This window comes from Protobothrops mucrosquamatus, unplaced genomic scaffold, assembly GCF_001527695.2.
Source record: "Protobothrops mucrosquamatus isolate PMUCROS unplaced genomic scaffold, P.Mucros_1.0 scaffold1657, whole genome shotgun sequence".
In the NCBI taxonomy this organism is placed as follows: domain Eukaryota; kingdom Metazoa; phylum Chordata; class Lepidosauria; order Squamata; family Viperidae; genus Protobothrops; species Protobothrops mucrosquamatus.
This window is the reverse complement of record NW_015387814.1, coordinates 156,139-178,091: the sequence shown is the minus strand read 5'-3', so window position 1 is coordinate 178,091 and position 21,953 is coordinate 156,139. Positions and strand designations below refer to the sequence as shown.

The following is a 21,953-nucleotide window of genomic DNA, read 5'->3' as shown; positions in this document are numbered from 1 at the left end:
AAAAACCCCAAATGTTGGAGGCAAGCCATTCCACTGATTAATTATTCTCACTGTCAGGAAACTTCTCCTTAGTTCTAGGTTGGATCTCTTCTCGATAAGATTCCATCCATTACTTTTTGTACTTTTATATATTATACTTATGATTGGTTTTTTTATGTTTATGTGATTTAACTTTTTAACTTCTTTTCTGCCACTGTAAGATTCCACAGGTTCTACAATTGGGGAGGCATATTAATTAATGAAATATATAAACTAACTGTCAATGCTGCTAACATTGGATGTTTTTGCTTTGACAACAGATGGAGATGTAGCCATTTTCTTCTTTTCAATTTTAGAGTTAGATGATGCTGAGGGGGGAATGTGCATGAGAGTTCAGCTAGACATAACAATACTGAACATAGCGTGAGAATCAAGGTTGTTGAAATAAGAGATGATGAGAATTGGCGGGCTGGAGAGCTGGAGCGAAAGCCCGTGCTTTAAACTAATTGGGGAAAGTGATTTATGACTGTTAATTGGAGGAGGGAATTGTGCTTTGATACTATGTGCTCAGGGGAGGGGAATTCAGTTTTTGGCTTCGATTATGTTAGTGCTAATGTTATGCTTCTCAAATAAATATTCTTTAAGGCAGTGGTGGCGAACCTATGGCATGGGTGCCAGAGGCGGCACTCGGAGTCCTCTCTGTGGGCACACATGCTATTGCCCCAGCCTCACCTCCACCTGTAACACCCTCCTCACCAGCAGCACTCCTGGAGAAGGGTTGCCCCCGAGCGTGGTCCACGCAGAGCAGTGCAGTCAAGGACATGGCAGCCAGGCAGCATAGACAAGACTCTACCCTCATGCCCCATCGCGCACAGTTGATGCTGCGGGGCATGGGCAGAGGACGTGGCTGCCATGGCACTGCTGGGTGATCTGCAGCGGGCCCTGGAGGCGGTGAGTGGCCTGTGGGCAGGTGGGGAGGCAGGGGGGCAGGGGGTGGAGTGGGAACGGGGCTAGTTTTGGGGTACTCGGTCTCTAAAAGGTTCACCATCACTGCTTTAAGGTAAACAATGCTTCGAAGTTCTTTAAAGAGTTTCATCTCTCGGAACCATGACATTAACCATAATCAGACAAACATAGAAACCGGAGTGATCAAGGGATCCTTTTTTCCTCCCTTCCTCTCAAATGTTCTCAGACTAAAAGTACAAATGTGAGCTTCCATCAAGTAATTTTAGAATATATTTCAATTCCATTTTCAGGTCATTTAGTTTAATATTATATGATTAAAGTACTTTTTCCCCAGAGATGCAGTCAGACAAAGCTTTGTATTAATTTTAAAAAATCCTACTGTTATCCATAAGGGGCTGTATCTGAACATGACTTGGAAGCTAGACTTCGTGCAGAATGCAGAGTCACAGAGCTAATAAGCCTTAGTTATTGCATTAATATAATATCCATTCAGTTTCTGTCCTGGTGGCCAGCAGACTTCCAAATTCCAATCAAAGTTCTCACTTTCACCTATAAAGTTCTATAAGGCTTGACTCCAAAGAGTCTTAAAGACCATATAATTCACATTGTGTCTATGCAATGAGGAGATATAAATAGTTGCAAGGTCAGTCTGAGCTTTACCTATTAGCCTTCCATAAGGAAATTATGTTTGAATGCTTTTCCAAAAGGCAAGTAGACTTTCTTGGGTTTTTCCTTGAAAAACTGAAGAACCTCTTGGATGAGAAACAAAACATTTTCAAGGAAAAACCCAAGAAAGTCCAGTTGCCTTTTGGAAAAGTACGTTTGGGACAACCATGACCCGGATGACTGAGAATCTTCATAGACACACTTCATTTTCAGACAGTTTTCTAGAGGATGAATTGTAATGCACTGTTGGCATGTGTAGAGACTGCCAAAACAAGCTCTTATGTACAAAAATGGCAACAAAATCCAAGCATTCAGGTCCATGTCAGACAAATAACAAAGACAGACCAGCTCCTCCTACTGTACAAGCAATGTTGTTCAAAGGATCTCAGAGGACTTTAGTCAAGTAACAGAATAAAAGTGTTGGAAGAGACCTTGGAGGTCTTCCAATTCAACCCTCTGCTCAAGCAGGAAATCCTATACCATTTCAAACAAATGGTTGTCCACCCTCTTCTTAAAAACTTCCAGTGTTGGAGCATCCACAACTTCTGGAGGCAAGCCGTTCCATTAGTTTATTGTTCTCACTATCAGGAAATTTCTCCTAATTTCTAGGTTGCTTCTCTCCTTGATTAGTTTCCATCCGTTGCTTCTTGTCCTGCCTTCAGCTGCTTTGCAGAATAGGTTGGCCCCCGTTCTTTGTGGCAGCCAATTAGATATTGGAACATTGCTATCATGTCATCCCTAGTTCTTCTTTTCATTAAATTAGATATATCCATATCCTGCAACTTTTCTTCATATGCTTTATCCTCCAGTCCCCTAATCATCTTCGTTGCTCTTCTTTGCACTCTTTCTGGAGTCTCAACATCTTTTTTATATCATGGTGACCAAAACTGGATGCAATATTCCAAAAGTGTGGTATATCATCTCCTCCCTAGTCTCTCTCCCCATTTGCTTTTCTTTCTTTAGATTCTCTGTTGGCTTTCTCACTGACCTGGTGCGTTGATCAATATCGTAACTGAGTCCATCCTTTTTGCTTCTGGCTATCCTCTTCTCTTTCTTTCCACCTTTTCTAGCATGACAGCCAACTTCAGAGATCTGTCATATAAACCCTTTTATGAGAGTTGATCCTGCTACAGTTTGGAGGACATGAGGGCAAACCTTGTTACTGTAAGATCATGCAGATGCTATTGTTCCTCCACGTTGGTTCATATGAATTCCTGATTATAGGGAGAAAAGGAAGTTGTCCACCAACACTTGCTGACATTTGTACTCTTTGACACTGTAAATATTTCACTTTAAGCCTATGTTCTTTTCTTGTCTGGAATGTTTTGGCTTATATGTGTTGGCATATTCATTACTCCAGAGCCTGAATTAATTTCCATTTTTCATTAGCTAAAAGTAAATGTCTGGTCACAGTCAGGATCTGATCAAGACATTGTGTTGTTTGCAGTAGTCAGCCAACTCTTGTGGTTCCCTCAACCTCTCACCCATCCCCAGGTCAAAGTGTATATTTTTGGACATGAGAAAGAAAAAAAATCCCTGGTAATAAACATAAAGCATTAACAGAGCAACTTGCTGCCTTTCATGACATCTAAAATTCTATCCCCTCAGGCAGCTGGTTCATTTTGACTAATGGTGAAACTGGGCCTGATATTAGACAACTAATAAATTAAATAAACTTGATTCCAATTCCTTTGTTCCTTTGTTTAACCCAGGTTGGCAATCTGCAATACAACTTTTTTTTACAGACCCAAGAGTAAGCTTTGTCTACATTTTTGCATTGTTTTTAAAAAGGGTGTGTGTGAATGAGTCTTAATGGACAAGCTTGTATTATAAATTAGCTAAAACAGTTTTTCTCAACCTCAGCAGTTTTAAGATGTGTGACTTTCAACTTCCATAATTCTCCAGCCTTGGCTGCTGGAGAATTGGCTGCTTTCCTGTTGCAGAAGCTGGGAAGCAAAGAAAAAGCCTTTAAGGTTGATAATCTTCTAATTTACTGGTATAATTCAAGTTTCTGTTAATACTTTTGTCTTCAACATACCTAGTACCGATGAAACAATAACTTTTGATTGACTGGCTAGTATAGGTTGAGATGCGTTGAATGCTAATACCCAGTAAATTATTTCAAGGATTAATATGATATAAATCTGATTATATAGCAATATGTTTGCCCTATCCTGGTCCAGTAACTCACTCAGTTTTTAATTAATTCCAACTCATTGTGGCATAAATATTTGTGACAACCAGAGGCCTACAAATCCATTTAGGATGCCTAATTCTGTTTGCTTGCTTAAATAGCCATTGTCTTCCTGATACTTGCCAGAGGTCCTACAGCTACAGTTCTCAAAGTTCCCAGTCAATAGCATGCAAAAAAACGGAATGAGAGTTTAGTTCAGAATAAGAAAATTGCAGACCTTATGTAAATAAGTGCAACATCATTATTTAAGTTACTTCATTAAAAGTTTTTTCCCTCCACAAACAATGCAAATCAAATATAAAGCTTGTTTGTATTTGAATAGCAGCTTCAAGGATTTGGCACGAGAGCTATCAATCCTCAATGTCCAACTTCTGGAAACCAAAATGGAAGAGCTTGAAAAAAACTAAACAAGATCAGATGTGGTTAGTACTCAGATGGAGATGGAATATCACCAGGAAACCTTAGAGCTAGAAACTCAAAAAGCAAGTTTAAAAAAAAATGCAATCAGAATTAATCAACAGAAAGCTACTTCAACAATATTGTATAGACATTGTCATTATTTCACCAATTTATTAAGCTGGACTTCACTTTGTATACAGAGACACTTTTAAATTTTCGTTCTTGGTTACCAATAAGCCTTACACACCACAGTAATCTTAAAATAGGAGATACAGTAAGTTGATATTGAGACGAATGAGATACTATTAAGTCACGAGTACTTTGCTTCAGTAGTAGAAGGCAGCAATGAGACAGATGGACCAGTTAACACAGATAATAAACTTGTTTGTCCAGCAGTCGGGACAGAATCTGCCACAACCACTAGGTCTTGGATTATCATGATCCAAGATTCATCAGTGGTTCTGCTCCATCAGCAACTGTTCTATACCAAGCACTGGTGTCTCTGTTGAACAAATAGTCTAGGAAGCTGGGAATCACAAAGAAGTGGTGATCAACCTATTCTCCAAATCACCTGAAGGCAGGACAAGAAGCAATGGATGGAAACTAATCAAGAAGAGAAGCAACCTAGAACTAAGGAGAAATTTCCTGACAGTGAGAACAATTAACCAGTGGAACAACTTGCCTCCAGAAGTTGTGAGTGCTCCAGCGCTGGAGGTTTTTAAGAACAGATTGAACAGCCATTTGTTTGAAATGGTATATGGTCTCCTGCCTGAGCATGGGATTGGATTAGAAGACCTCCAAGGTCCCTTCCAACTTTGTTCTTCTGTTAAGAATCTGTTAATGATAAGGAAGTATTCTGCACTAAAGTGCTGTATTTATCTCCTTGGATCTATCAGATTCATGAAAGAAAGACAAGGTGTAGTCCAAGGAGTATCTATTAGAACAGCGAAACCAAAGTTAAATTAGTGCATAGTGATATTATTTAGCTTCACCACCTTCCAATTTGAGAAGACAAATAATCTCCCTATCGTCATCTCCTCTGTAGCAATGTGTTAATCTCATTTATTTGTTCCTTCATTCAGATTACTGGCCCTCTTGTCCATTTCCACTACTTTATACTTTTCATCTCACCCTCTTACCCTAACAATTGTGTTTTGACTCAAGAATTAACAGCAGGATTGATAGAGCATGTTTCTTTGGGAAAGGCACGATTTATCCATTATTGCATGACATTTATTAAAACCAAAATACTAATGTTAAATAAATTGAATACTTGCAATTAAAGCAATCCTACTTCCTGCCTTTTATTTATACGGCACAAAAATGACACCAGGGGAAAGCTGCTTAAAAGTAATGTACAATGAATGCTGCTGTAGCCCGCAGTTAATTGGGCCACAAATCGAAAGGTGGTCTTGAGGAACAAAGGCAAAAGGCTCCACCTTCACTATCAATCAGGTCCAGTCAAAAGATGCACAGAACACAGTATGTGTATACTATCAATATCAAAATAATGGAAGTGATCGCAGGGCATGCTAAAAACAGTTTTTGCCCAACTGGTATCTTTGAGATGTGTTGGGGAAAAAAAAATCTTCAAAAATTCACAACCAGCTTGACCAATGGATAAAATTCTGGGAGTTGCTAGAGAGCCCCAGTTTGGCCAAGAGTGTGCTAAATCATGACCTGCACAAGAAATAAGTCAGAGCCACTTGAAACATGTCTGACCACTCATTCAAATAATGAAAGAATAATGAACCCTTCATCCTTGCACTTTTAATTAACTGTATTTTATCATGTCAACCTGTCAGAACCCAGTTATTGGGAGGGGGGTGATTTCTTTATTCTATGTTCCTGTGGGTTCTACCATACACCTGGAGGGAGGGGGGAAGCTATGGGTGCTACAATGTATCCACTCCGCTTTGCTATGGCTGCTACAATGTATCCTCTCCACTTTCCTCTCTCTGCCTGCTCTTTGATCTATTTCCTTTGCTGCCAACCTGGGGTGAGAATGGAATGTGCCTCCAGCCATCTGCCTTATCTCTAGCTGCAGAAGAAGAGGCATGAAGATCTAACAGCCTAACAACCTTGGGAATGGCGTTTTATCAACCCCGTTCCCACAGCGGGTTCCCACGTGGACATTGGCTCATTTGAATTGACTGGATGGATTATTGGGGTGGGGTTTGCCAGTTACTCCTTTAACCTATTGATTCGCGTGGGAAACTCTCAGATCCTGCCTTCTATGCCTGCTGTCAACTTCTCCTAATAAAAGTTCCTCTTGGAATGAAGCTGTTCCAGGAGTTCTGCTTTCTTGAGAAGAGGGATTGAGGCAGGTCCTAACACAACCGATGCAATCAACCAGGGTTATATTGATGAAATTTTACTGAAAGTTTTGTGGCTCTCAAAACTGGTAAGCATAGTTTTTTGGTTTAAAAAAAACATAGCAATTTAGTATTTGTTTATTATCCCACTTTTATTGGTTTTTACAAGTAACTCAAGGCGGCAAACAAAATACCTAATAGACCTTCCTTCTCCTATTTTCTCTACAACAGCAACACTGAGGTTAGTTGGGCGAGAAGAGAGTGACTGACCCAAGGGCAAATCCTCCCAACTCCATCTCTTGATCACCACTGCTGATGAGGAAGAGGAAACCTAAGTCCGAAGCTCATTTCAAACAGATCAAGTAAGACAAGCACTCAGTAATATTATGATACGACTACTTCCATCGGGACAACAGAAAATTTTGTGGCATCTTAAAAAAAGGACTACAACATGTGCATTTATGAAAATACTTAAAAGCACAGAAGCATATTTATTTAGAAAGACTCATAGTTCAGATAATCCTCGACGTACGAACACAACTGAGCCCAAAATTTCTAAAGCTAAGCAAAACAGTTGTTAAGTGAATTTTGCTCCGTATTACAATCTTTCTTGCCACAGTTAAGTGAAAACCCTGCAGGTGTTAGTAACAGGATTGTTAAGTGAATCTCGCTTCCCCGTTGCTTGTAAGAAGGTCGCAAAAGCTGATCACCTGACCCTGGGATACTGCAAACCGTCCTAAATGTGAACCAGTTGCCAAGCATCCAAATTTTGGTCAGGTGACCCTGGAGATGCTGCAACAGTCATAAAAGTGAAAAACGGTCGTAAGTCACTTTTTTCAGGGCCGTTGTAATTTTGAACGGTCACTAAATGGACTGTTGTAAGTCAAGGACTGCCTCTATTCAAGAAAGCAATTTCCCACACAAACAAAGCCTCCAGCGTTGCAAGTTCAACTTTTCGTTCAGACTGCTTCTCTTTAGCATCAGACAGCAACCTGTGCGTTTTTAAGATGCTCTTGTAAACAAAGGACATTTTCATTTGCAAATCAGATCCACAGTTTTCATCACAGTCCTTCTGAAGTAAGGAGGGTTTTTTCCACAACACTCGTAGGGTAAGCTGTGTTGATTCCCACTGAAATGACTGGAATGCACAATGTAACCCTGGCCACACAAATTTGTTTAGGTAGAAGTTCTAACAATCCTGACCGAGCCACAGAGGAAGAATGCTTGCTTCTGTTCCATGTCTAGGAAAACCCAAATTATGCAAAATAATAAATTATCCAAATCTTAACAGTAGTTTGAGGAGCACAGTTCTTGTAAATTTTAAATTGATAGCTGGGGAAGGGATATACTTTTTTAGAAGGAGTTCAAATAGCCTTGAGCAAAATCTTCCATTAGGTCTAAAACAGATGAAACTGTGCTATGGACAATGGAACAAATGGGACTACTCGGTTTTTCCTTGCAGCGAGATCTTTCATATCATTTGCTGCACAGCTCTTGTCAGTGAACGAACCTTTGACCTTCTGCCTGCTAAATATGTGCCATTACTGCAGTCCAAATAAATTCTTTCACAGTCATCTGTGGAAGGAAGACATGCCAGCCAGCTGCCGAATGGATATTTGGACACGTTGGAAATCTGCACTCAACAGCATGTCAAATAAAATTTACAAGTGGGCAAAGCCAGTTTTTCTGAAGCAAGAATTTTTTCCCCCTACATTTTCCGACAGTATATTCATGCATTAAGGCAGACATTGTCTTAAAAGAAACTTTTCTTCTGGGTATTACAAAAAGAAAGATAAATCTTTTCTAAAGCGATTTTTTAATAATTATATAATTAAGTAATTAAGCACAGCCTCTCCCATAGAGAACATGTTTAATCTCTCCTAAAGTTAATTTTTATAATTAAATAATTAAATAATGAAGCACTGCCTCTCCCATATAGTACATGTTTAGTCTCTCAAGTTATTTTTATAAATAAATAATTAAGCATTGCCTCTTCAATATGCTAGATGTTAATTGCGAATATTCTCTTTAATCAAAGATACTGCCCTTGAATGTAGCCTACAGAGATTCTTTGAAGTTTTGAGTGGAAGTAACAAAGAAATCCTATTCTTAACCTTGCTACATATAGTATGATAGCAATGGCACTTAGACTTATATGACGCTTCACAGTGCTTTACAGCCTCTCTAAGCAATTTTACAGAGTCAGCATATGGCCCCCAACAATCTGGGTTCTCATTTTACCGACCTTGGAAGGATGGAAGGCTGAGTCAATCTTGAGCCAGTCAGGATTGAACTCCTGGCAGTTGGCAGAATAGCTGAAGTGCTATTGGCATTGATTTGATTGATTGACTGATTGATTGATTATTCACTATCAAGTTGGTATCAACTCTTAGTGATTGCATAGATAGCTTGGTTGTTTTCTTGCAGACATTGCATACCCAAACTAGGCAACAACATCAGTGCACTGACTATGTTACCTAGTTTGGGTAATGAAACATCTGCAAGAAAACAACCAAGTTCAGAGAGCACCAAGGACCCCTCATGTCAACATTGAGCTACAAATATTCTCCTCTATCAGTAGTTTTATTTCTTGATGATCTGCCCCTGACTTGGTCCTTCAGGTCTTCAAAAAGTCCATCCCTTGCCAGTTTAATTTGAGTCCATCCAATTTGCTGCTGATTATCCAATTCTTCTCTTTTCTTCCATTCTTGCCATATTAGAGCCATCTCCAGAGACCTCACATATTATATCCAAAATAAGATAATTTGAGTCCGGTTATTTGTGCCTCAAGTGAGAACTCTTGATTTATTTTTTTGATGATCCATTTGTTTATTTTCTTGATTATCCATGATATTATCAGGAATCTTCCCCAATACCAAAGTTCAAAAGCCTCAATATTTGTTGCTTCCACTGAGTGTAATAAGGAATACCATTGCTTGCTTACCTTTAAGTACGGTAAGTATCTTTAAGTACAGACATATCATAGCATCTAAACATTTTTTTCAAAGCCATCATGACTGTTGTACCAAGTGCTAGTTATGGCATATTTCCTGACTCCTTATTCTTTTATTGCTGATAGCTGATCCTAAAAAGTGGAAGGTATCTATCATTTTCATATTTCACTGTCAGTTCCAAAACTGGCTATTGAGCCTGTTGTCATTAGTTTGGTCTTCTTTATATTTAATTTTAATCCTATTTATTTGCTTCTTGATTTGTATAGCTAGTTTGCAGATGCTTTGCATTTTCAACTATTAGAATAGAATAGAATAGAATAGAATAGAATAGAATAGAATAGAATAGAATAGAATAGAACAGTGATGGCGAACCTTTTGGAGACCGAGTGCCCAAACTACAACCCAAAACCCACTTATGCATCGTCGGGTGCCGGGTGGGTGTGGCCCATTGGCTGGGCGTGGCCCATTGGATGGGTGTGGCTGCGGTGGTAATGGCAGATTGGGTGGGACTAAAAAGTTCAATCAATCAATTCCAACTTTGCAAGAACTTTTTTTCCCGCAAGAAGTTGAAATTGACTGATTGATTGAACCTTTTTTTTTTTTGTACATGGCGGCGGAGGCCTAAAGCAAAAAGGTTTTATAAAACCCAGCTGAAGGCCTAGGACTGGGGTGAAGCTGTGCATGCCCACAGAGAGGGCTCTGAGTGCCGCCTCTGGCACCCATGCCATAGATTCGCCACCACTGGAATAGAATAGAATAGAATAGAATAGAATAGAATAGAATAGAATAGAATAGAATAGAATAGAAGTTTCTTTACACAATGCAAGTTATTGATGTTTCTTCCTCCAATTTTAAAACCATGTTCCTCTTCTTCCGATCCAGCTTTCCTTAATATATATTCATCATATAGGTTGTATAAATAAGGGGAGACTATACAACCATGTCTCATTCCTTTGCCAACCTGGAGCTAGTCTCTTCCATCATGTTCTGTTTCTGCTCTGGCTTCTTGATTTATTTTTAGATTTTACATGAGGACAATGAAATAACTTAAGATTCCCAAGCACATTCCCAAGTAGAATGTGAGTCTAAGTACATTCCACAGTTTGACATAATTATAATACAATCAAAGGCATTTCTATAATCAACGAAGCACACAGTGACTTCTTTCTATTGTTCTTTGGCTTTTTCAATTATTCAATTGAGAATTATGTCTCATGTTCCTTGGCATTTTATAAACCAAATTTGAATGTCTATTGTCTGGGTCCGAATCTGTGTTGGATGATCCTAAATCTTATTTCGTTAGTGTATGAAACAAAGAATACTATATGGTGGTTGACACATTCTGTTAACTCTCCTTTTTGGATATTAGAATATTGATTGACCTCCAATCTTTTGGCTATTGTGTTGTTCTCCAAATTTACAGGAATAGCTAAGCTAGAATCTTTACTCATTCTTCTGTTGCTGGCCATATTTCAGTGAGCCTTCCATCAGCTCCTGCAGATGACTCAGTAAATTGGACTGCTGATTTAATTTCATCTTCTAATAGTAGAGGTTCTTGAAAGTAGGGAAGATCTTCTAAAGTATCTTGGATGTTGACATCTCTACTGACAGTATTTCAGTATACATCTTCCATCTTTGATATTTTTTGAATTAGCTGTTTGTCTATTGACTTCCTTTAGGTTGAGGTTGGAATCTTCTTCTAGTTTCAGAAATCTTTTGGAACACTTCCTTTTGTTCCATATCTGTTTCCATCTTCGAAGTCTTCACAAATGTTGTTGTAATACTTCTACTTGTATCTTCTAACAACCCTCTGAAATACTTCATTAAGTTCCTTTCTGAGACTTTTAGCCTTCTTGGCTTTAACTTCTCTACTTGGTCATTTCCATGATAGGTTCTGCCATCGATTTCTTCTATTTCTTCATCTTAGGCAATCTGCTTTCACATTCATCCTTAATGACTTCTTTGGATTCTGGTTCTCTAGCAATGAGATTCGGGACTTCAAATCCATTTCTGATGTTCTGCTTGAACATGATGGGTATATGCCCAAGGTCATACTATAGAAACAACCTCCTCCTCCTCCCCCCTCCCTCTCCCTCTTCATCCACATAAGCAATTTGTCATCTGTCCTACAATCAGCACCTATGTCTGTGGTGCTGTATCTGAGATCCTTTACTTCAGACATGTCAAACACAAGGCCCGGGGGCCGGATGCGGCCCGTGAAGTGGTTTCATGTGGCCCGCGAAGCCATCCTGGAAACAGTGAGGGAACGGCCCCCGCTGTCTTGGCCCTGGCCCAGGCTGGCCGGGAGCCAATGTACAATTTTGTGGTGGCCATCTATGCTGAAACGCATTCAGTCTTAGCTCCACAAGGCCGTCTAGAAACAGCGAGGAACCAGCCCCTGCCGCGTTGGCCCCACCCCCTGGGTGCATGCTGGGGAGGTGTCACCCTTTGTGAGGAATGAAGAAATGGACCATGCCTTGGCGCTTGCCCCGGTCCCACCCCCTTCTGCCAGACACCCTCAGATCTGCCCCACTCCTGCCCAGGCCCCCACAGGCACCCTTGACGCGCCCACCCAGTAGGCCACACCCACCCAGCCCCCCCCCGAGGGCAACCGCAATGCTGATGCGGCCCTCAATGAAATTGAGTTTGACACCCCTGCTTTACTTCCTTTTAGAAATACACACCCACCAAGACATATACATACATATATATCCAGACATACATACTACCTCTTTCTGAAATGCTGTTGGCATAATACATTACCACCAACAAGAGCATCAATCAATATCAGTTTAAAATTAACACAACCAGAAGAAAAAAAAGCCATTGTAAGATTACCTTCCATTGCTCTTTTGAAGAAGACTTTGCAGCTTCCACAAGTGAGGACACCATAGTGGCACCCAGAAGCTTCATCACCACAGATAAGGCAGATCTTCTGGGGCAAAGGTTCAAACCCATACTGAGGGCTCTGACCAGCTTCAGGATCAGACCTAAACCAAGTAGACAAAAATAAGAAACCGAAAGTTAAGAGGGAAGCAGCAGCAAATCTTAATCTACAAAGGACACTCAAATCCTGCGGGGTTTAGAAAAACCAGAATATATACTGTGCTTGATAAATAAGACAGATTTTTTTCCAAAGAGTTATGAATACAAGTCAGCCCTCTTAGATTGCAGGACAGGTTTAATAGCTCTTGTGTAGTGGCCTGTCTCTTGTAAATGCTCACCTGCTTCCATCCATGACACCTAAGGGGTGGGAGATCCGGTTATGGGCAAATTAAAGCCTTGCCCTCCCCAAAAGATGTACATTTTTTTAAATAAATGACAGAATAAACACTACTAGCATTAGAACTGTCTGGACATTTTTCTAAGGGCATGCTTGAACATCCAAGAATTCAGTTCAAAATTCCCCCCACTTGCATTTCATGAAAACATCACCTTTTATTAAGAAGGGGACCCTACAACAAAACTCAGAAGAAGCACATCCTCCTCTCATGGAAGGAAGTCTCCAGCTCAGGGGTTCCAATGAGGAAGTCAAGAGCAAAATGACTCAGTTGAGCAGCAACAGAATATTCCATCCCTACAGATTTACTCAGTCTTTTCTCCCAGTTCCTGGGCTCATTGTCAGTAAACAGGCCTGAAAAAAAGCAGGTTAGGCTTCAGATCCTCCCTCAGAACCATCTCTTTGCAAACTAGGATAAAAAAAACAATTGAATAAATCAACTCCCATGTCCAACTTTGATATGCATTTTTTTAAAAAAAAAAAAACCTCATTCGAATATTCTACCTGCTAGCATCGTAGAGCAATATTCCTTTAAAACAAAAAGATGGAAATGTGCAAAATACATTTTAAAACCTAACATAAGATCCAGCTGGAGGAAGAACACTAACATGAGAGTGAAGTGGAGCTGAGCTCACAGTAAATTATGACCAGCTAATCTGCAGCAACTTCTGGAGTGTTATTTATTTCCCAGAACTCAGTCACCTCTCTTCAGCACTGGGAAATAAATCACTTCTTTTCATTGCTGGCACGGATAGCAGAGGAAGAGAGAATTATTGGATGAGAGGAAGGTCCCTATTTGGAAAAAAAAGGCAATCAAATTGGATCATTCAGAGGCTAAACAAAAACTGTTTAAGGGAAGCTAAGCAGAGCCAGTCCTGGTTAGTTCTTGGATGGGAGACATCGGATAATTTAAAGATTGAAGGTGAGGTCAAAAATCTTCTCAGAAGAAATGCAAACCACTTCCACGTTATTGCCATAGAAATTGCATGGACAAACCCATGAAGAGCTCAAACACAGCTCAAGGGAGTTTTTAGCTTTATTGGTTTTAGGCGTTTCCGGTTTAATTTTGCACCCAGCATAGTTCCATTCAATCTCCAATATCCAGATCAGGATAAATGCACAGCCCACTCAGTTCAGCTGGTATAAAAATGCCACTTGATGTTCCTTTATCAATCATCAAAAGAGTGTATTAGCAAAAGTAGAAAAGGCTGGGGAAAGCAAAGAAAAAAAATCATGAACAACAGACAAGAATGAATAGCTCATCCATCCATTTATCCATCTATTGATCTATTCTAGACTGAAAGACATAGAACTTTCCAATACCACTGGAAACAATACTGTAGGTCAGTGGTGGCGAACCTATGACACGGGTGCCAGAGGCGGCACTCAGAGCCCTCTCTGTGGGCACGTGCGCCGTCGCCCCAGTCCTAGGCCTTCAGCTGGGTTTTATAAAACCTTTTCGCTTTAGGCCTCCGCTGCCGTGTAAAAAAAAAAGGTTCAATCTATCAGTCAATTTCAACTTCTCGCGGGGAAAAAACGAGATCTTGCAAAGTTGGAATTGATTGATTGAACTTTTTAGTCCCACCCAGTCTGCCGTTACCACTGCAGCCACGCCCATCCAATGGGCCCCGCCCACCCGATGGGCCACACCCAGCCAATGGGCCACACCCACCCGGCACCCGACGATGCATAAGTGGGTTTTGGGTTGCAGTTTGGGCACTCGGTCTCTAAAAGGTTCGCCATCACTGCTGTAGGTAATTAACATGGACAATTCCAGAGGAAGTGTCCTCTGGTTTTCCACCTTTTAACCCTTTCAAGTACATAACAGCAGCAGAATCAGCATGCAAAGCAGGACACCAGGTGATCCCTCCTCCAAAGTGCACCATTAAATAAAAAAAAAATGGGTGGGTGAGTGGGAGGGAATGATATAGCTCAGGGGTCTTCAAATTTGGCTCTTTTATGACTTGTGGACTTCAACTCCCAGAATTTCTCAGCCAGCATGGAAGCCCATATGTCAAAAAAGGGCCAAGTTTGAAGACCCCTGATGTAGCTAATACTTGACAGCAAAAAAAAAGACAAAAACAAAAAAAAAATCCTGCTTAGAGAGGAATGAGGAGCCTTACTGAGAGAAAAGTGATTTAGAAGGATTCAAATGTAAGAATATAGGTACAACCATTCATTTAGCAACCGTTCAAAGTTACAACAGCACTAAAAAAAAAAGGTGATTTGCAATCGGTCCTCATACCTCACAGTATCCCCATGGTCTAAAATCATAATTTGGGTGCTTGGCAACCAGCCTGTATTTATGAATGGTTGCAGAATCCTGGGGGTCATGTGATCATCACTTGTGATCTTCCCAGCCTTCTGACAAGCAAAATCAATGGCTGAATTCGCTTAACAACCCACACGATTCACTTAATAACTGCAGTGATTTGTTTAATATTTTTTTGTGTGGTAAAAATGGTCATAAAACCAGGTGTGACTCACTTAACATTTGCCTTGCGTAGTAACAGAAATTCTGATCTCAACTGTGGTCATAAATCCAGGAGTACCTACATGGTCCTCAAGCAAGCATGGCAGGCAGCCTTTAGTTGTCTCCACCCAACCAACATAGTGGAGTTTCTATGTTGAGAACAAGCAAAGATCTACCTTGTTTTCACTTCATCTCCCCACCCCCCACCCCCCACCCCAAAGACACACATATAAGGAGGAGAATCAAGCATTATGTACCACTTCTAAACTGCATTTAGTCTTAAGGATATCTTAATTAAAATAAAGCTGGGATGAAATATTTGCAATTTTTCAAAAGCACTTCACCCATGAAAAGATTTCTGCTGGTTTAATTTTTAATTCTCTGGATTTTTATTTTTATTTTTATTGTCCGTGTTTCCTGTTCTGCCTGTTACCAAGCTTCAAATCTTAAAAAGCCCAATGGAAGAAATTCTTTCCTGGTGTCTTTCCTGTGATGGATACAGAGAAAGCCAGAGAAGCTGTAACCATTTGGGAGACAATTGCATTAAGGAAAAACAGGAGTTTCATCCATATCGCTCGGCCAACGTGTAAGGATCTTCACAGCCATTCCCTTCTCCTTTGAAAGATTTTACAAAAGCAAATTCAAATGGATCCAGTTTAACAAGAATAGTGCAGGGAGACTGCAAGATGAGCATAACTGCTCAAACTGAAACACCATGCATTGAGGTTGCCTTGGTTCAAACCTTGGTTTATCATACTATCAAAAGTTCTTTGCAGTCTGGAAATGCACAAAATGCTGTGGCTCCCTTAGAAACATAATTACACACAAGATTGTGACGTATTTTCTAATCCTCAACTGCACATGGGAACAGCACTATGATTCTGCCTTCCAAGTATTCCAACAGAAAAGTAAAATTTAAAGAAAATTGGAGATAGATCTCACATCCTCTTAAAAACTGCTTTTTTCTCCTCCCCCCAAAATGGTACAAATAAGTACAACTCCAATAAGTAGTAGTAGTAGTAGTAGGTCCGTCCCTTCTTTAATAGCCTACCTATGGTTGTGTACTTTTCTCTTAAGTGATAAAAGATACTAGGTACTTTTTTTATTGGAAGAGGTTTATTTGGAAACATTTAATCCATAGTTCTGAACAATCTTAAATTCATTTCTGAATTATATTCTGGTCTTCTAACATATGAGTGTGAAAATAATGTTTTCTTGAAACTACATGAATGTATGTTTCAAAATGAAAATTTTAGAGTATCATTTAGGAGTTATCAGAGGAAATTTATCCGCGATGGCTGGGCCTCTGATGATATTTTCCTAACCAAAGCTGCTGCATGAACTATCAACCCCCATCCACCATCAAATCTCACCTTGATGGCTTTGTTTTATGCGAAACAAAAAACGCCACATGATTCCACATCTCAAATGTTTCCATCAACACATCCAGTAGCTGGAGTAAGTTTCACCTCTGAATTGATGTCACACCAGATAGATCTAGTAAATCTATGTCACTTACTTCCGAAGCAAAAATTTCAGTTTCCTATCAGTATGTCTAGTTCTGTGCATCTATCAGATTTTAACTAGGAGAAAGACCTACTTAAAAATCTGGTGCATAGTTATCAGTCTTTAACAGAGGTTACAGTTGCTTATACTGCATAGTGTAAAGAATGATCACCCATAAACAGAGAGTGTCATAAAAACTCTGCAAACTGTCAGGGAGCTACATTTATTTTTAAGTATGGTTTAGGAGAAACCGCTTATATTTCTTTCGTAAGACACAGTTATCTGTCTGCCAGCTGTTCATATTTTTTCAGCGTTGTTAGTATTATAGAAGCTTGACTGATAATAAGTAAAAACAAATTTTGACACTTAACATCAATGAATATAATGAGATTTCTTAATAGAAAATTTGTAAGGAAGAATGGAATAGGGAAAAGGATTTGCACATTTATCCTTTAGTACAGGGGTCTTCATACTTGGCCCTTTTATGACTTGTGGACTTCAACTCCCAGAATTTTCTGGGAGTTGAAGTTCACAAGTCATAAAAGGGCCAAGTTTGAAGACCCCTGCTTTAGTATATATCAAAACTGCCCTTTTTGCAGGATGACATCTGGTTCTCTCTTGCCTAGTCTATTTTATTCTCACAACAACCTTTTTAATTATATTATCTTTTAATTTTGGGTCACAGAGCAAAGGACTATGTGAAAAATAGGAACAGTCCATGTGAATTTAATTTATCCCAATGCTAGTCCAAAAGGCAAATTATAATGGCTATCAATTCAATATTTTAAACTCTGCTGTTGAACAAAACTTTCAACAAGTATCAATAAGACCAAAAGTTTTTTTTTTTAAAAAAAAGAGGAAATCAGATAACAAACAGCTGTAACTGACATTCCCATGCTGAAAATGGAAATGGTTTTGCAGAATACCGAGTTGTCATGACCATGAATTATAGCTATTAGTCAAAGTGCATTTAATCATTAACAACCACAGCCTACTTTTGTTCATTCAAAAACAAGTCCTACAATGGAGCTATAGCCTTAAGCAACTAAAATGAACAACCAGATAACCATTATTATTCATAAGACACCTCTTGAAGTCTTATTCCAGACTTCTTAACATAGAATAACAGAGTTGGAAGGGACCTTGGAGGTCATCTAGTCCAACCTCCTGGTCAAGCAGGAGACCCTATGCCAGTTCCAAATAAGTGGCTGTCCAGTCTCTTCTTGCAAGCCTCCAGTGTTGGAGCACCCACAATTTCTGAAAGCAAACCATTCCACTAGTTCCGGGGTCTTCAAACTTGGCCCTTTTATGACTTGTGGACTTCAACTCCCAGAATTCCTCAGCCAGGCACGCATGCCTGGCTGAGGAATTCTGGGAGTTGAAGTCCACAAGTCATAAAAGGGCCAAGTTTGAAGACCCCGGAACTAGTTAATTGTTCTCACTATTAGGAAGTTTCTCCTTAGTTCTAGGTTGCTTCTCTCCTTGATTAGTTTCCATCCGTTGGTTCTTGTCTTGCCTTCTGGTGCTTTAGAAAATAAGGTGACCCCCTCATCTTTGTGGCAGCCCCCTTTTCAATCTGAAGCTCTCCAGATAAGCTAGGACTAAATATTTAAAAATTCAGAGAAATGGAAAAAGGCCACTTGGAATATACTTAAGTGGTAAAACCAAAGGGCTTGTTATGATCCATACTTTAATAATGGTTCATAGTTGTCAACTACTGTAGTCCTGCTCCACTGAGCAGCTTTAATATTTTACCAACCTTCTCCAACCTGGTATCTTTCAAGGGGTGCCAGATGACAACTTCTCTAACTTCCCAGAACGAGGAAGATGGGACTTGTAGTCCAACAATAATGGAAAGCCATGTCAGGAACATTAATTGGGAGATAAGACATTCTAGTAAAATTACAACAGTCTAACAGGAGAATGCACTATGGACACAGCAGATGGCAGCATTCAGCAGATCCTGTCTGATTTTCTAGGGAACTATAGCAGTGGCTAAGATGGTGAACTAGAAACCACGTGATCCTGAGTTCAAGTCCCACCTGAAAGCCAGCTGAGAGACTTTAGGCCAGTCACTCTCTCTCAGCCCAACCCACCTCACAGAGTTGTTGTCATGGGGAATATAGGAAGAAATATTAGGTATGTCCTCTTGAGTTACTTATAAACCTGAAGCTGGGATGCAAATCTAATGAGCAGAATAAATAAATGAACTAAGCATGGTCAGATCTTATTAGTCTAAGCACAGGACATCACTAGGAAAGGATGAAGGCTGGACTGGGAAGTGGATAAACCTCTAGAAGGCAGTGTAATTTTTGCCAAGGACACCCTGTGGATATGCCCACCAAAAGTCAAGCTGACCATGATGAAAACCTAGCCACTGTTTTTTTTAAAAAAAGCTATTTTTAAACTATTCTGATGTTGAAGTGTCGCAATGTGTGCGCGCACAGACATGCAAGGCTGAAAGTGCTGGACTCTTTTTCTTAGCTTTGTTTACAGATTTGCCAGATTTTTTCAAACACATCCCAGAGACACGATTTGTCGATCTGTTATTTCTGATTAATAATGGTGATATGTACCCTTCAGTCATTTTCAGCTCTTAGTGACTATATCGATAGATCCATATTCTTTCTAGACTGACTCAGCCACTAGACTTTGAAAGCGACCAGGGGCAGGGGAGCAAACGGATCCAGACCCAAGATTAACTTGCCTTCTGAAGTTGTGGGTGCTCCAACACCGGAGGCTTTTAAGAAGGGAACTGGACAACCATTTGTCCAAAATGGTATAGGGTCTCCAGCTTGAGCAGGGGGTTGGACTAGAAGACCTCCAAGGTCCCTTCCAACTGTTATGCTGTTAATTATAGGCACAGGGGAGCCTCATTATTACCTTCCCCACATACTGGTAACCCATCAAAATAAAAGCAACTTCCTCCTGGGGCAGGGGGCTTCCAAAGGGCAGAACGACCCCCTCCTCTAAATATTATTTGTTTATGGTTCGCCACAACTTGACAGGTGCCGGCCATGCTGACAGGCCATCTTGGGAAAAGCAGGGCCGTGCAATACTACAATTCACGGAAGCCTCTTTGAGCCAGGGTGGGCGAAGGACCCCCGCTTACCTTAGGTAGCCCAAGTAAGGCGAATAGAACGGCTGCTGGCTGTGAAAGGCGAGCGGCTGGTACAGGGCTTGAGGCGGGGCGCCCGAGGTAGAGGGCAAAGACAGAGCCTCCCTCTGCGCTATGGAGCTGGCGGAGGCTTTGTAAGGCGCTAGTCCGTAAGAGCCCGGGAGGGCGCCGACAGCCGCCGCCGCCACCTCCGCCTTGTAGAGAACGCACTCCAGGGTCGACGAGGGGGGCGCAGCGGCGGCGGCGGCTTCCGGGCCGCTCATGCTACTCTTGGGCAGCGAAGCGGCGGCGATCGGCGGAGCGTAGTCCGGGCAGGGCGCCGGGGCGGCCGGCAAGGTGCCCAAGTGCGCCCCGCCGTCGCTGCTGTTTTTGGCCACGGCGGCCGCCAGGCTCTCCTCTTTGATTTTGAAGCTGGGCTGAAAGTCCCCGCCGGAGCCCAGGAGGTAAAGCGGCGGCGGAGGCGGCGGCAGCGGCAGCAGGGCCGGCGGCGGGTGCCCGTCTCGGGGCGGGTAGACGAAGTTAGCGAAGTCCTGGAGGTTGCAGGGGGCGGGCGAGGAAGCGGCGTTTGGGTGCCCGCAGAAGGGGCTCCAGTCCTGGGACTCCTCCACGTCCAGCAGCTGCCGCGTCCGGGCGGCTAAGTAGGCCGGGTTGAGAGGCAGGATGGGCACGTTGAGGAAGTCGGAGCAGCTGGAGGGGGCGGCCAGGGGGGAGCGTCCCGCGGCTGAAGTCGGCGGGAGCTTGCAAGAGAGGGAAGAGGAGGAGGAGGAGGAAGAGGAGAAGGAGGCCGCTACCGCGCGGCCAGCCCCGGGGAGCAGCTCTCCCTCGGCCGAGCCCGGAGGCTGCTGCGCTCCTTTGGGCAGCGTCGAGGCTGCGGGGGCTGGGGCCCTGCCCCTCGGGCTCTTAAAAGGAGCTCCCTCCGCATCTTTAGCCGCCTTCCAAAGGGAAGGAGAGGCGGTGGCCGTGGGAGAAAGAGGCGGAGGCGGCAGGGAAGCGGCGTCTGCGGGCGCGCCCTCTTCTTTGCCGTCGAGGGAGCGCCGGTTGGGGAGCCCAGCGGTCAACTCGGGGATCTCCGAGCCGAAGAAAGACGACCAGGCCGCCGAGGGGCTGTCCGAGTGACTGGAGGCCGAGGTCAGAAAGGTATCCAGGACCCGGTCCAGGGCGTCTTTGCCCGACGGCAACCCGGAACTTTCCTGGACCAAGGAGGAGCCAGGTAGCTGTTCGTGCTCCTTGAGACACGCGTTTTCTTCCTCTTCCTGGTCTTCTTCTTCTTCTTCTTCCTCCTCCTCCTCCTCCTCGTCTTCGCTGCTTCTGGCATACAGAAGCCCGTCCAGGGTCAGATCGATCGCCTCGACTCTCTCCCTTCCAGCAAAAGGATCCCGACCGGATGGGTGAGGAGGTACTAGGAGGACTGACCCATCCTGGGTGGAAGAGGTGGAGGCAGCAGAGGGATCCCTGGTCACTGCCTTGGTTTTCATCTTCCCTGGCACACCCCGAAAGTTTCGCGAAGGCGGCGGACCGCACACCTGAGTAGCGAGCCGCGGACCTAAAGTTCGACGGGACGGGCGCTGCGCAGCCTCTGCACCACTTCGAAATCCTTCGGTTCGTCACATCCTCAGAACCAACGGGGGCTCTGCGCGCGTGTGTGTGTGCGTGCGCGCGCGCGCGCGTGCTGGGCAGGCGGGCAGCCTCGTTGCTCGGCTATTCCACTTGGATCGTGTTTCACGTGGAAAGAAAGTTGCTGGATTAGAAAGGCTTCAAGCGTGTTTGGCTCGCCACCGCCACTCCATGCTGGGCTGGCGCTGTCCGCTCCCAGAGTCAGCCCGTCCCGGGTGCAGAGAGTCCCGCAGACAACTCGGAAGGAGGCTTCGGGGCCGGCACCTGTTCGGCTTCCCCAGGGGGGAAAAAAAGGCACCTGCGCGGCAACCCAGCACCCAACTCGACGGCGTTGGCTTATGCCGCAAACTTTCTTCTAAGGCGTTGAGCTCCGCCCGTCCCTCCGGCAGCGGCCGCTCTTCTTGCTGGAAACGGAGGAGGCGCTTCCTTCAGTCCCAGACGGCTCCCTAAGTCGCCCCGAGCTCGGCGCCCTGTGCAGGATGAGCGCCT

The 21,953-nt window shown here is 42.6% G+C and overlaps 1 protein-coding gene across 1 annotated transcript in view; it reads right to left on the bottom strand.

Moving 5' to 3' along the window:
* The window catches only part of LOC107293574 (progesterone receptor), a 76,828-nt gene extending 55,503 nt beyond the window's left edge, over positions 1 to 21,325 (bottom strand). The window contains exons 1-2 of the mRNA XM_015822730.1: positions 19,845 to 21,325; positions 12,312 to 12,463 (exon numbers count right to left, since the gene is read on the bottom strand). Of these exons, the coding sequence (XP_015678216.1) occupies positions 12,312 to 12,463; positions 19,845 to 21,325 (1,633 nt within the window). The remainder of the gene's footprint in view (positions 1 to 12,311; positions 12,464 to 19,844) is intronic.
* Between the last annotated feature and the right edge of the window lie 628 nt (positions 21,326 to 21,953).